Here is a 14,011-nt window from a genome sequence, read left to right on the forward strand (position 1 = left end):
AGTGAATGTTTTTCTATCCATTCAGCAAGTCTTTCTATAGGCAATTACTATTGAGGCACCTGGCTGGCTTAGTCATTAGAGCATGTGACTCTTGATTTTAAGGTTGTGAGTTCAACTCCCCACGTTGGTTGTAGAGATTACTTAAAAATAGAATCTTTTTTATTTTATTTATTTATTTTTAAAGATTGTATTTATTTATTTGACAGAGAGAGACACAGTGAGAGAGGGAACACAAGCAAGGGGAGCAGGAGAGGGAGAAGCAGGCTTCCCACTGAGCAGGGAGCCCAATGTGGGGCTCAATCCCAGGACCCTGGGATCATGACCTGAGCCAAAGGCAGACGCTTAATGACTGAGCCACCCAGGCGCCCCTTAAAAATAAAATCTTAAAGAAAATATTAAATTAAAGGTAATTACTGTTAACAAATTCTTATAGTTTCTTCCAAGAAAAAAAATTGAATTCAATAAAAGAGAGCAAGCAAGTTGAGTATAAAAGAATAATTAATTTCTATCTACATCTTTGTATTATGAGTAAAGGTAAAGCAAACATCCCTTTGTACATAAATCTTTGTGTACATCTCTGTTTATTTTCCTAAAATAAATTTCCAAATTTAGATTGTAGACATTATGGACTTTACATGAAATTTCTTCTTCTTCTTCTTCTTTTTTTTTTTTAACAGTTATAAACTGAGTTTGAATGATATCTAGATTTGTCATTTTCTAAGTTGGGCCCCAAATTCACAGAACTTAAAAAAAAGTGTGGATCTGTCCAAATATACTGAACTTATGCCAAATATGTTTTGACATCTCTTGACCCTGAAGGTATCAAAATCAGAGAAAAGGATATTAGGAAAGGAAAAATAATCATATGTTGTTATTTGTGGCATTACCAAGATCTTTAATGTGTTTATAATTGGAGATACTTGAAAATATCACAGCCAGGGGCCCTTGGGACTCTTGATCTCAGGGTTGTGGGTTCAAGCCTCACATTTGGTGTGGAGCCTACATGAAAGAAGAAAGAAAGAAAGAAAGAAAGAAAGAAAGAAAGAAAGAAAGAAAGAAAGAAAGAAAGAAAGAAAGAAAGAAAGAAAGAAAGAAAGAAAGAAAGAAAGAAAGAAAGAGAAAGAAAGAAAGAAAGAAAGAAAGAAAGAAAGAAAGAAAAAGAAAGAAAGAAAGAAAGAAAGAGAAAGAAAGAAAGAAAGAAAGAAAGAGAAAGAAAGAAAGAAAGAAAGAAAGAAAGAAAGAAAGAAAGAAAGAAAGAAAGAAAGAAAGAAAGAAAAAGAAAAAGAAAGAGAAAGAAAACATCACAGCCAAACAAATTTACCTGATGACTATAAAACAAAGTTAATTTGGGGGCACCTGGCTGGCTCAGTGGGTAGAGCATGCACTCTTGATCTCAGGATCTTGAGTTCAAGCTCCACACTGGGCATAGAGCTTAGTTAAAAAACAACAACCAATTTTACCTATCTGCTATTTAGCAAGATACCAAGACTTTTCAAAGATCATTGAACTGGAAATCAGGAGACATGTCCCTGGTCTACCCCTAACTAGCTACATGACCTTGAAGTATACCACTGAACCCTCTGAGGCTGTGTTCCCATTTATAGAAGGGATAAAATGGGGTGCTTGGACACCATGACTTTTATGGTCGGGCTAAAATTCTAAAAGGAACTCAGTATCCCATTCTCTGTATGCAAAAGCCCCATATCAGATGCCAGTCTAGGATCTAGTTATAAAGATCTATTTATTCAGAGAAAGCACACACAGGAGCAAGGATAAACAGCCGTTTGGTTTAGTAGTAATTATAATGACACTACCATGCTGTCATTATAATAACAGTAACAATACTGTATATTTTAGGAGGCTGTACAATGAAAAGTCTGGCACACTGCAGAGATTCTTTGCTTCTTGGGAATAGGTACAACTGCAAAATACATTGATGTATCAATAATCATAGCTCAAAATCTCATAAAATATATATAACCCAGGACGACAATGTCGTGCACAGTTCATTGTTGAAGATGAAACTCTTTTCAGGCAAATTCTCAGCTATCTGCAAGCTGACCTGGCCTTTGAGCAAGAGTGTGAATTATAAAAAGATTGCCAGTCAGGTGTTAGGATGATTCTGCCTGTGGAAGCCCTGTATGCTCTTATCACAGCTCCCAGATCACTGTAGATCAAATGGTCACTCTCATTTTAAATTTCCTGCTTATAATCTTTGCAAAGCACTTGGCAGAAAAAGGTGATACAGGGGTTTTCTATTGAGTAGAAGAAAGCATGAAAAAAAGAAAAAAAAGGTCCAATGATGACAAGCACTCAAATGAATGTCCTAGGAAAGAGATTTGTTTCATCTCAGACCAGATTTGAGAAAAAGAATATCCGGTATCCTGGATTGTGATTCCAAAGGAAGTCAAAACTTCCTTTCCACAGCTGCCCTATATGTAGGAAGCTGGTATGTCCCGAGTATATCTTCTTTCACTGTGCTACCCAAGGGTGAAAAGCAAAGTAGCACATCTCTCAGATGCCAAGCCAGGGTGAGGTCCCTACCCCCACTCCCCTCCAAAAAAAGGTGCCGGATCTGACATCCTGTCTGGTTGAAGCCACATCCTCAGAGAGCAATTACATTGCGTCATTCCCCACCTTGTTGAGGCCTCTTTTCCTTTAAATGAAAGGCAAGTGACCATTAAAAGTGGTTCCCAAAATAACGCAGTGGTTTCATTGCATTCGGAATGTCCGACATCCGGAATTGAGGAAGCGGATGTACCTCCTCTGAAGGGGGAGGGGAGGGTAGCGTTACCCTTGGCACTGTGACCCTTATCTCTGTTAGTAGGAACGGCTGCCAAACTCACAGGGAGCTTAAAAATCTAGACAATGGATTATATTTCTTAGCTATTTATTTAAACCATTTAAAAATTAGCCCCACCCTGAACAAATGAATTATAAGCAAACAAAGTTAATGTTAGTAAAATTAGCGTTTGTTAAAGAATCAGAGTTCACTTAACGATGGAAGAGTAGAAAACTGTAGTATTAAAACGAGAAAAAAGTGGAAGGTTGAATTTTTTCATATAGAATAACTTTTATTTGCAATACCTTGGCATTTTTTCTTTTTTTTTTTTAAAGAGAGAGCGTGGGGGAGGGGCAGAGGGAGAGAGGGAGTCTTTCTTTCTTTTTTTTTTAAGATTTTATTTATTTGACAGAGAGAGGGAGACAACAAGAGAGGGAACACAAGCAGGGGGAGAGGGAAAGGCAGAAGCCGGCTTCCGGTCAAGCAGGGAGCCCAATGCGGGGCTCTATCCCAGGACCCTGGGATCATGATGTGAGCGGAAGGCAGATGCTTAATGACTGAGCCACCCAGGCGCGCCTCTTTATTTTTTAAAAAAGATTTATTTATATTAGAGGGAGAGAGAGAGCATGCGCGTGTGAGCTGGGGTAGGAATAAAGGGAGAGGAGAGGAGAGGGAGAACCCCAAGCAGACTACCTACCCACTGAGCACAGAGCCCAACCCAGGGCTCCATCTCACAACGCTGAGACAAAATGACCTGAGTCAAAATCAAGAGTCTGACACTTAGCTGACCGAGCCCCCCAGGTGCTCCAATACCTTGACATTTTTTATTTTGAATTTCCCAACGGAATTTTTCATAAGAGAATAAAAAAGCTTAATTTGTGGGCGCCTGGGTGGCTCAGTCGAGCAGCTGACTTCAGCTCAGGTCATGATCCTGGAGTCCCGGGATCGAGTCCCAGATCCCTCTGACCCTCCTCCTTCTCATGCTCTCTGTCTCTCATTCTCTCTCTCGCAAATAAATAAAATCTTAAAAAAAAAGATTAATTTGTAAGGAAAAAATATGAACTTGCCTCTAAAATAAAGCTCATAAATTGATAAAGTTCAGTGATCCTATAATATCAACCACATGTGAGTATGGCTAAGCTAAACACCAGACTCCATAATGGAAACAGAAGTTATCATTCAGTAGTGTACCATGAATTGTTTTTAATTTCCTTTTTGTACTTTTTTAGTTTTTTCCCTACATAATACACTGGGATTAGTTATATAATTTTTTTAAATGCACAAAATTTAAACAAGAAACACAAGATGCAATATATATATTTTTTTCATAAAGATTTTTATTTATTTATTGAGAGAGAGAGAGAATGGTGGAGAGAGAGCATGAGAGGGAGGAAGGTCAGAGGGAGAAGCAGACTCCCTGCTGAGCAGGAGCCCGATGTGGGACTTGATCCCGGGACTCCAGGATCATGACCTGAGCCAAAGGCAGTCGCTTAACCAACTGAGCCACCCAGGCACCCTATATATATATATATTTAAAGATTTTATTTATTTATTTGACAGACAGAGACACAGCGAGAGAGGGAACACAAGCAGGGGGAGTGGGAGAGGGAGAAGCAGGCTTCCCGCGGAGCAGGGAGCCCCATGTAGGGCTGGAGCCCCATGTAGGGCTGGAGCCCCATGTACGGCTCAATCCCAGGACCCTGGGATCATGACCTGAGCCAAGGCAGAAGCTTAATGACCCAGGCGCCCCAGAAGATGTAACATTTTAACATGATGAAAGGTCTTATTACTCTTTTGATATAAAAAGCAAAGCAAAACAAAACACGTTTTGGTCAATCTGACCTATTTTCTGAGAAAAAAAGTTTTATCATGATTTCTTTTTTTAATCCCAGCTTTATTGAGATATAAATGACATGGTGACATTCTGTAAGTTTAAGGTGTACAGCTGCTGATTTGATACATTTGTATATTGTAAAATGATTACCGCCAAGGCATTAGCTAACACCTTCATTCTGTCACATAATTACCATTTCTTTTTTGTTATGAGAATATTTAAGATTTACTGCCTTAGCAACATTCAAGTATATAATACTTGAATTACTAGCTATAACTGCCACGCTGTACATTATATCCTCAGAACTTGTTAATCTTATAACTGATAGTTTGTACCCTTTGACCAATATCTCCCTATTTCCCCCTCAGCCCAGTCTCTAATAACCACCACTTTATTCTCTATTTCTTTGAGTTTGGCTTTTTTAGATTCCACCTAAGAGGTATCACACAGTATTTTTCTTTCTCTGTCTGACTTATCTCACTTAGCATAATGCCCTCATGGTCCATCCTTGTTGTTGTAAATGTCAGGATGTCTTTTTTCTTGAGACTGAATAATATTCCACTGTGTATATATACTACATCTCCTTTATGCATTCATCCATTGACAAACACTTAGGTTATTCCCATATCTTGGCTATTGTGAATAATACTGCAATGAACATGGGAGCGAAGCTATCTCCTTGAAATCCTGATGTCAATTTTTTGGGATAAATACCCAGAAGTGGGATTGCTGGGTCGTATTGATGAGGGAACAGAAGGCAAGCTGAGGACAAAGACAAAGTGGGCACCCTACACCCCTCCCCACTTTGGGATATATGCGACATTCCTCAGGCACTCCTGGCTGCCCTAAAGGAAAAACAAATGGTTAACTGATAGAGATCACAGTCCTGCAGGACAGGAGTCTCCCTCAGTTTACAAATGTCCTGGTGATTTACAAGGAAGAAGCTTTCTTATCAATGGCCTAACTTCCAGAGACCCGTAACTCAGTTTCCTGAAGCCCTAACATCACCCTCCCCTCCATAAAATTAAGGGAGGCTGAGGCAGAAGGAAATGTAAATAAAACTGAATTTCTTTTGAACCTGAAGCCCATTGACAAGGACGTGTGATAGGAGGAATGTAACATTCCTCCAGGAAACTCCCAACTGTCTTCATGTTAGTGCCTCATTAGAGGGAAAAACAACCTTGGCTCGACAATAACCAGGCCTCCAGTATCCTGAGAGTCTTTAGCATATGACAGTCTTTCTGGACACCCCCTTTTCCCTCACCTCCTCAACTCCTGAGTATATAATCAGGCACCGCTCACAACCCTGGGGCTGCAACTCTTTCTGCCCCTGGGTCCTGTTCCTGTGCTTTAATAAACCACCATTTTGCACCAAAGATGTCTCAAGAATTTTTTCTTGGTTGTCAGCTCCGGACCTCACCCCACCGAACCTCACATATATTCTAAAATTTCATCATAATGGTAGTTTTATTTTTATTTTTACTTAATTAATTAATTTATTTTTAAGGAGCCTCCATATTGTTTTCCGTACTGGCTGTATCAATTTGCATTCCCACCAACAGTATACAAGGGGTTCCCTTTTCTCCACACCCTGCCAGTGCTTGTTATCACTTGTGTTCTTGATGATAGCCATTCTAACAATATCTTATTGTAGTTGAGATTTGCATTTCCCTGATGATTAGTAATGCTGAGTGAATTTCTTTTTCTTTTCTCTTGTAATTGTTTTATTGAAGGGTAATGTACATCCAGAAAAGTACAGAAATCATAAGTGGAATACACTTGTATAACCTACACCCAGATCAAGAAAGCAAACATTACTAGCACCCAAAAAGCCCCCTTTAACTCACCTGCCTATCACTCCGTTCCTCAAGGATAACCACTATCCCAACTTCTAACACCATAGATTAGGTTTGCCCATTTTGTATCATATATATTTAATATATATATTAGTATTACTTTTTCGTGTCTTTGTGTCTTCCACTCAACAGGATGTTTGTGAGACTCATTCGTATTGCTGCAAGTAGTCGTAGTCTATTTTCACAAAACTATAGAATATTATATTGTAGGAATTTACCACAATCTATCCATTTATGGCTGATGGACATTTGGGTTGTTTCCCCAACAACTATTACGGATAGTGTTACTATGAACATTCTTGTACATGTTTTCCGATGAACATATGTATTGAGTTTTCTAGGTATATGTCTAGGAGCAGAATCTCTGAGTCATGGGGCAGAAGTAAGCTCAACCTTAGTAGATATGGTCGAACAGTTTTTTCAACTGGTTTCACACATTATTACTCCCACTATTGGGGTGAAGATCCTCTCCTACTTGCTCTATATCTTAACAACATTTGATATTATCCTTTCCAATTTAGCCAGAATGGTGGGTATAGTATCATAGTGGTTTTTTTTTTTTTTTTTAATTGTGATGAACTATGACCATTTTGGCCATTTTTTATTTTTATTTTTTTTAAAGATTTTATTTATTTATTTGACAGAGAGGGACACAGTGAGAGAGGGAACACAAGCAGGGGGAGTGGGAGAGGGAGAAGTAGGCTCCCCGCTGAGAAGGAAGCCTCATGTGGGGCTTGATCCCAGGACCCCGGGATTACGACCCGAGCCGAAGGCAGATGCTCAACGACTGAGCCACCCAGGCTCCCCTTGGCCATCTTTTAAAAAGATTTATTTATTGGGGATGCCTGGGTGGCTCAGTTGGTTAAGCATCTGCCTTTGGCTCAGGTCATGATCCCGGGGTCCTGGGATCAAGTCCTGCATCGGGCTCCCAGCTCAGTGGGGAGTCTGCCTCTCCCTCTCCCTCTGCTGCTCCCCTTGCTTGTGCTCTCTCTCTCTCTTTCTCTTTCTCTCTCTGTCTGTCTGACAAATAAATAAATAAAATCTTTAAAAAAAAGATTTATTTATTTTTAAAGAGAGAATGGGTGGGGGAGGGGCAGGGAGAGAGGGAAAGAGTCTTTTTTTTTTTTTCCTTTTTTGTGGTCTGTTTCCCCACTTTATTTTTTATTTTATTTTTATTATTAACATATAATGTATTATTTGTTTCAGGGGTACAGGTCTGTGATTCATCAGTCTTACCCAACACAGAGAGCTTACCACAATATGTACCCTCCCCAATGTCCATCACCAAGCCAACCCATCCCTCGACCCCTGTCCCCTCCAGGAACCCTCAGACTAAGAGTCTTTCATGGTTTGTCTCCCTCTCTGGTTTCATCTTATTTCATTTGGAAAGACAGATTCGTAAGCGGACTCTGTACTGAGCACAGAGCCTGACTTGGGGGCTCAATCTCAGGACCCTGAGATCACAATCTGAGCTGAAACCAAGAGTCAGATTCTTAACGAACTGCACCATCCAGGCTCCCCACCATTTTGACCATTCAATTTAGTAGAAATAAGTACTCACGTTGTGATTCTTAATTCCTTCATAACTAAGGAAGTTCAGCATCTTTTTTCATGATTATTAACCATGTGAATATCTTCTTTTATTAAGTGCCTATTCAAGTCCTTTGCCCATTTTTCTATTGGATTGTTTGGCTTTTTCTTGTTTATGTGTAGGATTTTCTTTTTTTTTAATTTTTAAAGATTTTGTTTATTTATTTGACAAAGAGAGAGAGAAAGAGCTCATAAGAAGGGGGAGTGGCAGGCAGAGGAAGAAGGAGGAGCAGGCTCCCCGCTGAGCAGATAGCCCAATGTGGGACCTGATCCCAGGACCCTAGGACCTGAGCTGAAGGCAGATACTTAACTGATTGGGCTACCCAGGCTCCTCTATGTGTAGGAGTTTGTATATATTACGGACATGAGGTTTTTCCCCCACCATATGAATTCTAAATATCTTCTCTATTTTTACCCTTTTTGAAGGTCAGAAGTAACTAACATTAATAGAGTCCAATTTATTGTATTTTTCCTTTATGATTTGTTTTTTGTGTCTTGTTTAAGAAATCTTTGCTGAGGGCGCCTGAGTGGCTCAGTTGGTTAAGCGACTGCCTTCGGCTCAGGTCATGATCCTGGAGTCCCGGGATCGAGTTCCGCATCGGGCTCCCTGCTCAGCGGAGAGTCTGCTTCTCCCTCGGACCCTCCCCCATCTCATGCTCTCTCTCTATCTCATTCTCTCTCTCAAATAAATAAGTAAAATCTTAAAAAAAAAAAAAAAGAAATCTTTGCTGAGGTGCACCTGGCTGGCTCAGTCATTAGAGCATGTGACTCTTGATCTCGGGGTTGTGAGTTCAAGACCCAGGTTGGGTGTAGAGGTTACTCAAAACCAAAGAAACAGGGGCACCTGGGTGGCCCAGTTGTTAGGTCTCTGCCTTTGGCTCGGGTCGTGGTCCTGGGGTCCTGGGATTGAGCCCCACATCGGGCTCCCTGATCCGCAGGAAGCCTGCTTCTCCCTCTCCCACTCCCCCTGCTTGTGTTCCCTCTCTCGCTGTGTCTCTCTCTGTCAGATAAATAAATAAAATCTTAAAAAAATAAAATAAAAACAAACTCAAAACAAGCAAACAACCCCTCAAACCCCCCCAAAAAACTTCGCCTACCCTAATATTATGAAGATACTCCCCAATATTTTCTTCTGAAAGCTTTATTTAGTACTATAATCCATCCAGAGTTGATTTGTTACATATGGTGTGATATAGGGGTCAAGACTTACTTTTTCTCATATGGAGATTCAATTGGCCCAGCATCATTTATTTAAAAGATCATTCTTTCCCCCACTGCACTGTATTATCATCTTTGTCAAAAATCAGGTGATCAAATATAGTTTGTTTTCAGACTCTTTATTCTACCCCATTGGTCTACTTGTCTGCCCTTATGCTAGTGCCATATTGTCTTAAATACTCAAACTTAGATGGATCTTAATATCTGGTAGTATAGATCTTCCAGCTTTGTTCTTCAAGAATGTCTTGGCTATTCTTGGCTCTTTCCCCTGAATTTCTTTGTTGATGTTGTTGCTTTAATAACAGCTTTATTGGGAAACAATGCAAACAATACGTATATACCATATAATTCACTCATTTAAAGTGTATAATTCAATGGTTTTAATAAATTCGCAGAGATGAGCAACCATCACCACAGTCGATTTTAGGACATTTTCATCCCCTTAGAAAGAAACCTGATGACCTTTAGCTATCATTCTACTATCCCCAGTTCATCTGCCCCACCAAGCCCTAAACAACCACTAATCTCTCTCTCTATAGATTTGCCTATTCTGGAGCTTTCATATAAATGGGATCATACAATATGTGACATTTTGTGACTGACTGCTTTCACTTAGCATCATGTTTTCAAAGTCTTTCATGCTGTAGCACTTTATGGTGCTACATGGATCAGCACTTCATTCCTCTTCGTGGCTGAGTAATATTCTACTGTATGGGAATGTCACCTTTTGTTTATCCATTTGTGAGTTGATGGAAATTTGGGTTGCTCCCACTCTTTGACTATTATGAATAATGCTTCCCTAAACATCTGTGTGTAAGTTTTTGTATGGATATATGTTTTTTATTTCTCTTGAGTATATAGTTAGGGGTAGAATTTCTGGGTCATATGGTAGCTATATTTAACTGGGGAAATTGCCAGACGGTTTCCCAAAGTGTCTGCACTGGTTTATATTCCTATATTAATGTTAAAAATTTAAAAAAATGTTTTTAACTGAATAAGTTATATGCATAATAAAAAATTCAAACAGTACCAAGGGCTACAAAAACAAGAGGAAACCATACTCTCTTTATATACTGCAAGCACCTGGGTGGCTGACACCCTGCTCTGGACCACCAGGTGCAGGTGCTTACTTTGTCCTGCATACTTAATATCTTTAGGACTGAATAGGAAGCGGGAAGAGAAGGACTGAATATTTATTTATTTATTTATTTATTTATTTATTTATTATTTATGAGTTGGGGGAGGACAGAGAGGCAGGGGAGGGGCAGAGGGAGAGGGTGAGAGAGAATCTCAATCAGGCTCCATGCCCAGTGTGGAGCCCAAAGCTGGGGATCCCATGAACCCATGACCACAAGATCATGACCTGAGCCCAAATCAAGAGTCTCATGCTTAACCAACTGAGCCACCCAGGTGCCCCTGAATCTACATTTTAAAAAATATGTATGGTGCCTCCTTTATACTTTATTAAGCTCTTTATTCACATCTTATTTCTTCAAGTTTCATATAACTGGACTCATTGGTTTAAAGGGTTTTGTTTTTTTAGACGGGAGGTTTCAAGGCTTTAAAAAATATCAATCTGCTCTCAAAAATGGTTGCCCCAATTACAATCTTTTTTTTAAAGATTTTATTTATTGATTTGACGGAGAGAGGGAGGGCGTGAGGGCGGGAGCGCAGGCAGGGGGAGTGGGAGGGGGAGGGGCAGGCCTCCCGCTGAGCGGGGAGCCCGATGCGGGGCTCGATCCCAGGACCCTGGGATCATGACCTGAGCTGAAGGCAGACGCTTAACGACTGAGCCACCCCGGCGCCCCCCCAATTACAACCTTATCAGCATTGAGTACCCATCTCCTTGTACCCTCATCAGTAAATCAATAGTGTGTATTACAATTTTATATAAATCTGTGTATCTATTTGCCAGTTTGTTAGGCGCAAGGAGTCTCGACAAGTTTTCTATTCCCTCACGCTCCCTCTCCTCTAGAAATGAGAAGAGGTTTTTTTCTTATTCATATTATTATTTCATCTCCTTCAACGTGACTCGGCCCTGGGAGGGCGCCCCAGTCACCGCAGAAGAGGAGACCGACTGGCACCGGGTCGGGTGAAGCCCACCTCTGGCTTAGCTCCGAAAACCAGGACGCACTACCTCCTTTCCCGGTGGGTCCACCTGAATGCCGCGTGGCAGCGGAGGGCGCTGTGGAGCCAGCGCCGGACCCCGCCCCCAGAGCCACGCGCCGCGCCCCCGTGACGTATTTCCGCGGCATCTGCCGCCGAGGCATGCTCCTATTGGCTGTCGGCGAGGCGATAGGGGCGGAGCCGAGTGGGTGTGTGGAAAGCGCCGCAGCCCCGGTGGAGGGGCGAGGCTTCCCTCTTCCACGCCCCTCCTCCTCCCTCCATTCCCTCCCTGAGACTGGTGCGCCAAGCGGCTGGAGCGCTGCGGTGGCGGCGGCGGCTGTACTTTCCCGGCTGAAGCTGGAGCAGGGCTGTGGCGGTGTCGATCGAGCCTGAGGGACCGGTTGACTGAGGGAGTCAAAGAGGGAGGGGATCCCGGGCTGCCGAGCTGTACCGGCGGGGAAGCCCCTCGATTCCCTGCGCGCCAAGTCGAGCCCCGGGCGAGCGGGGCGGGGGTCCCCCGAGACCGCCAGCGGCCCCTCGACGCTGACGGGACCACGCGGGGCGCGCCCCCCGAAGGCAGCCTCGGGGCCCGCGGTCCCTACTTGGCCCTGCGCGGCGGGCGTGGGGCAGCTCGGAGGGAGGAAGCAAGAGAGGGGCCGCCCTCCGCTCGGAGTTAGAAGCGCCTTCCCGGGTCCAAAATGCCCAAGAAGAAGCCGACGCCCATCCAGCTGAACCCGGCTCCCGACGGCTCCGCGGTTAACGGGACTAGCTCGGCGGAGTAAGTCTGGGGTGGGCGGCGAGCGCCGGGCCGGGCTGCGGAGGCCCCTGCTGGGGTGTAGGAGCCGAGTCGGGTGTGCGCGGCGCGCGGGGCTCCGCTCGGGTTCGTCACGTACGTCTCAGGCTGGCAGGGGCCAGGAACTCCCGGCCGCCGAGGTATCGGTGACTAAGCACAGATTGTACCCCTGACTCAGACCAGTCAGTGGACCCAACGGGTCCCGATTTTCCCCCTCTCCCGACCCTTGCAGTCATCCTTGGCCACTGGCCATTCACTTTCTCCCCCTCAAAGATGAACACTGGTTCATCCCCCGCCCCTCCCGAGCTGTTTTCCCCAGATCTTCTGGGATCCTGGCCTGTGAAGGGGAGAAGGGAGCAAATGTCCTGGAAAGAATTAAGATCGCATCTGCTTTTTTGAGGCCGGCTCAGGGTATGGAGTGTGGAGTTGGGACGAGCAAGCCACGTCCTCACCTTTGTGCTTGACACCTGTGGGCCGGGAGTGCCGCCTTGTTGTGGTCACTGGCTGGCTGGCAGGGGCGTGTATACACCGACATCCCCGTAGCTTTTCCCTTGCCGGCTTCGGGGGCTCCAGGCCCTTGGCCTTCTTCCTGGAAACTATCTTGTCCCCAAGGGAGCTGCTTTCCTCTTCTTCATCTGACTCTTCATTCATTAACAAATCGCTCCTCACCAGTGACTCTCCTAACTTGCCATACTTTACCCTGAGCCCTAAACTGACCTGAGACATGAACACGCATAGCCATGAAGAGCACCAGAAGGTGCTCCATCTCTGCAGCTTCCAGTGTTGCTCACAAACCAGCACTGTATCTCATTAAACAGGGAGGAGGCTGTTTAGTGGGGGTGTTTCCGAACTCCCACAACTCTTTTTGCGTCCTGAGTAAGGGACAACACCACTGTGAGGGAGAGAGACCCGGCTAGCTGGAGAATTAATCAGAAAAGATTCTTAATCTTTACATGCACACTGGAGATGTATGGAAGCCAGCTGATGAAATGAGGGGAGTAGGCCTGAACCGTATGCCCTTTGGTGATTTCTATAACCTTCCTTTCTTTCTTTAGATTTTAATAGCCTGGGGACCTGCTGGCTTGGTGACTCTGTCCATCCCTGTAATGATCACAGGCCAGTGGAGGACCTATGGTGTGAACTCAGCTAGTTTCCTCAGGCCTGCTCCCAACAGATGCTCTTCAATACTATAATGTCTCTTTTGTATAATATTGACTTGTACAGGTCAGATTCTATGCAGACAGTCCTTCAGACTTACTGTACAGAATTTTACCCCTTTAAAACAGATTGACATCCCCCCAGCACAGGGCAGGACAAGTTTTGACTTCAGTGGCTGGTTGAATGTTGTGGCCTGACCATCCTGCTCCTGTTTGATTTGGAGGTAGGTACTGAGTGGAAGTACCTGTTGTCATTCTCTTGTTAATTGTGGCACCACATCTGTATTCTTGCAAATGGGAGGAGTCTCATTAAAAAATACAGGGGTGCCTGGGTGGCACAGTTAAGTGTCCGACTCTTGGTTTCAGCTCGGGTCATGATACCAGGGTCCTGGGATCAGGCCCTGAGTCGAGCTCAATGAGGAGTCTGCTTGAGGATTTTTCTCTCTCTCTGCTCCTGCTCGTGCTCTCTCTCTAAAATACATAAATAAATCTTTAAAAAAAGAAAAAATGCAAGCAGGAAAAGAATAAACTACTCTGGAGTTGGTGGCAGAAAAGTTTGGTGGGACTGGGAGATTCTCAACAGTGATTAGGAGGTTAACTCTGGAGTCAGGCTAAGTTTGAATCCTGGTTCTGTTACTTTGTGGTTTTGTGACCTGGGACAAGTATCAGTCTTAT

At 43.4% G+C, this 14,011-nt stretch overlaps 1 protein-coding gene across 1 annotated transcript in view; it reads left to right on the top strand.

The window, feature by feature from the left end:
- The first annotated feature begins 12,029 nt into the window (after positions 1–12,029).
- Positions 12,030–14,011, top strand: part of MAP2K1 (mitogen-activated protein kinase kinase 1) — a 79,184-nt gene continuing 77,202 nt past the window's right edge. Inside the window, exon 1 of the mRNA XM_027569794.1 lies at positions 12,030–12,164. Coding sequence (XP_027425595.1) covers positions 12,085–12,164 — 80 coding nt within the window. The 5' untranslated portion in view covers positions 12,030–12,084. The remainder of the gene's footprint in view (positions 12,165–14,011) is intronic.

This window comes from Zalophus californianus, chromosome 6, assembly GCF_009762305.2.
Source record: "Zalophus californianus isolate mZalCal1 chromosome 6, mZalCal1.pri.v2, whole genome shotgun sequence".
NCBI classification, from domain to species: Eukaryota; Metazoa; Chordata; class Mammalia; order Carnivora; family Otariidae; genus Zalophus; species Zalophus californianus.